The sequence below is a fragment of the Galeopterus variegatus genome, unplaced genomic scaffold, assembly GCF_000696425.1.
Source record: "Galeopterus variegatus unplaced genomic scaffold, G_variegatus-3.0.2 Scaffold1638, whole genome shotgun sequence".
Classification (NCBI taxonomy): Eukaryota; Metazoa; Chordata; class Mammalia; order Dermoptera; family Cynocephalidae; genus Galeopterus; species Galeopterus variegatus.
Genome location: NW_007727749.1, coordinates 351936 through 354356, shown reverse-complemented (window position 1 = coordinate 354356; position 2421 = coordinate 351936). Strand labels below are relative to the sequence as shown.

At 47.3% G+C, this 2421-nt stretch overlaps 1 protein-coding gene across 1 annotated transcript in view; it reads right to left on the bottom strand.

Moving 5' to 3' along the window:
- LOC103594889 (INO80 complex subunit C-like) overlaps positions 1-285 on the bottom strand; it is a gene marked incomplete at its 3' end in the record, with an annotated part of 19277 nt that extends 18992 nt beyond the window's left edge. Inside the window, exon 1 of the mRNA XM_008578176.1 lies at positions 70-285. Within this exon, the coding sequence (XP_008576398.1) occupies positions 70-225 (156 nt within the window). The remainder of the gene's footprint in view (positions 1-69) is intronic.
- Between the last annotated feature and the right edge of the window lie 2136 nt (positions 286-2421).

Sequence of the window (2421 nt, the reverse complement as noted above, 5' to 3'; positions counted from 1 at the left end):
CACGCGCCCGCGCACGCGCTCTCGTCACCCCGCCCCGCGCACGCGCAGGCTAGGAGAGCGACCGCGTACCTGCGCGAAGCTGGAGGCGGACGCTTTCTTCTTCTTACTGGCGCCGTAGCCCCCGGCACTGCCGCCGTTATGAGAAGGGCTGGACGGCCTCTTCTTGCTGTTGCGGGCTGCCCCGGGAGTGAGAGTGGTGGCCACAATTGGAATTTGAGCCGCCATCCTCCCTGAGCCTTCCTCGTGCTCCCCCCACCTCCGTCCCACTGCGGGCCCTGTGACTTCCGGCTCGCCGTTACTTCCGCCTTGATGCTTGAAGATCCGGCCTGGACTCCAGGCTTTCGCTGAGTTCTCTCGGAGGAATCTAAAAGGCGGAGCGCGGGGCAGTTTATCCCGCTGGGGCGGAAGGTGTGTCCTATTCCAGCGCTCTGAGCCTGGACCTTGGGGCAGATGCTCGGAGATCCTCAGAGACAGAGGAATAGAACATCTCCCTCCCGATCTTTTTAAATAACTGTGTTTTTAAAAATTAACACACAATTGTGCGGTCTTTTCTTTGTCAAAAGATTCATCACTTGAAGTCTGTAAAACTAAAGGTAGGGTCATTGTCAGTGGACTAGACAGGCCACCAAGCTATTTGCTTTCCCCTTGGTTGCTGCCTTCCCACAGGGAGAAGTTTGTATATCAAAAGTGCCCAAATGGACTTGAAAGGTAGAGTTGAGAAAGGAGGTGCTCAGTTTCCATGAATTGGGGTTTCAGCCACTCCCCAAGGTCCCAGGCCCCTCCTCCAGGCCCTCCCCTAGAGGAGAGTTACTGTTGCTTCTTGCATGTATTTTTGGTACCAGCAAGGGGAAATTGAGACCTCAGGGGGCTGACTTACACCAATCCAGTGGTTGGGCATGCTCTGTAAAGTGGAGTTTATCCTCTGAATGACCTTCCTCTAGGGGTGCTAAAGAGCACAGAGTATTCTTGAATGTGCTTGGTGCACATGATAGGATTCGGCCAATAAACATGCTCTAACAGGAGATCAACTAAGCATGTGTAAGACTATGTTACATAACTGGGAACCGCCCCCTTAGTTGAATATTTATTAGATAGCATAAATATGTATTAGCAAAACAATGAAATTGGAATCCTGAAGGAGATGGGACTGTCGCTCATTTTCCTGGGACCAACCCACACTTTGCCAGCTGAGATGTGTACGCTTTATTTTTGTGTTAAGCTTTTAGCAGGTAGCTGCTCACTCTCTTGAGCCATCCTGAACTCTGTACTAAACCTTAAGTTTGTATTTCTTACTTTTGTGTTAAATTTGATGTGGGCCCTGCTCAGTCTATGGAGCTAGTCCGCAGTCCCTCTGTGAAATCTGTATCTCTTATTTGTTATGTTAAACCTGTTCTCTCTACAGTGAGTCTACTCTTGAATTCTTTCCTGTGGCAGAGTCAAGAAATCGATAAGAGGACAGAGTGGGCTGAGGCCTGCCATTGGGTCTCCCCAGACCCTCTCTTCCAGTATCAGAGTGGTTATTAATCTTTTAGGGGTGACAGACTCCTTTGAGCATGGAAGTTTGGCTGCTCTTAGCTCCCCCTCCCCCCACACCAAATATATACAGACATAGGCAAAGTTTTACATACAGATTTCAGGGAGAGATCTACTAAAACTTATTTATGAGCCTCAGTGCCCCACCCCACCCCCTTGTTCTTTGCCTCATACTACCCTATACTTCAGAACCTTTATGACATTGTGTAACTAAATGGTTTATAATGGGGTGGTAGTGTCATTTTTGGCTCCTACTAGGATGTAAGCTCTATGAGGGGAAGGACAATTATGTCTGTCCCCAGTCGCAGTAACTTGCAAGTCATTGGTACATTATAAATATTCTTTAATGAAGTAATTAATAAATGAATGAACTCCCTGCAGTGACCAGTTGGAAACTACTGTGTTCTAATAAAGGAAAGTAACATATAAGAATCTGGATGATTCTTATTTTAATTTTAGAGAGATAGGCTTCAGAATGATTTTGAGATGAGAGAGATCAGTTAAGGATACTAGCATTACTGTTAACTGACATCTTTTCTCTTTTGAAGAAAGAAATAACCTATCAGTGTTGAAATGTTCTCTCCCACGCACGCCCTGATCCACCACCTAAATCTAGTCTTTTCCTTATTCCTTATCTCAAGGACTCACACCTCCAACTAGCCAGTTCTCTAAGCAAATCCTCTCCTCCCCTCCTCCCATTCCAGTCAGTCACCCCCTCAGCTCTCTTCTTTCCTTCACTGCTTATACCCTGGTGAATCCATTGCCCATATCTGGATCCCTGCAACAGCCTCCAGGTGGAACTTTCGGCTTTCACCTTTTCCTAATCCATCCCTGACCCCACACCATCCTTCACACTGGCTGCCAGAATGGGTTTTCTCAATCACAAAT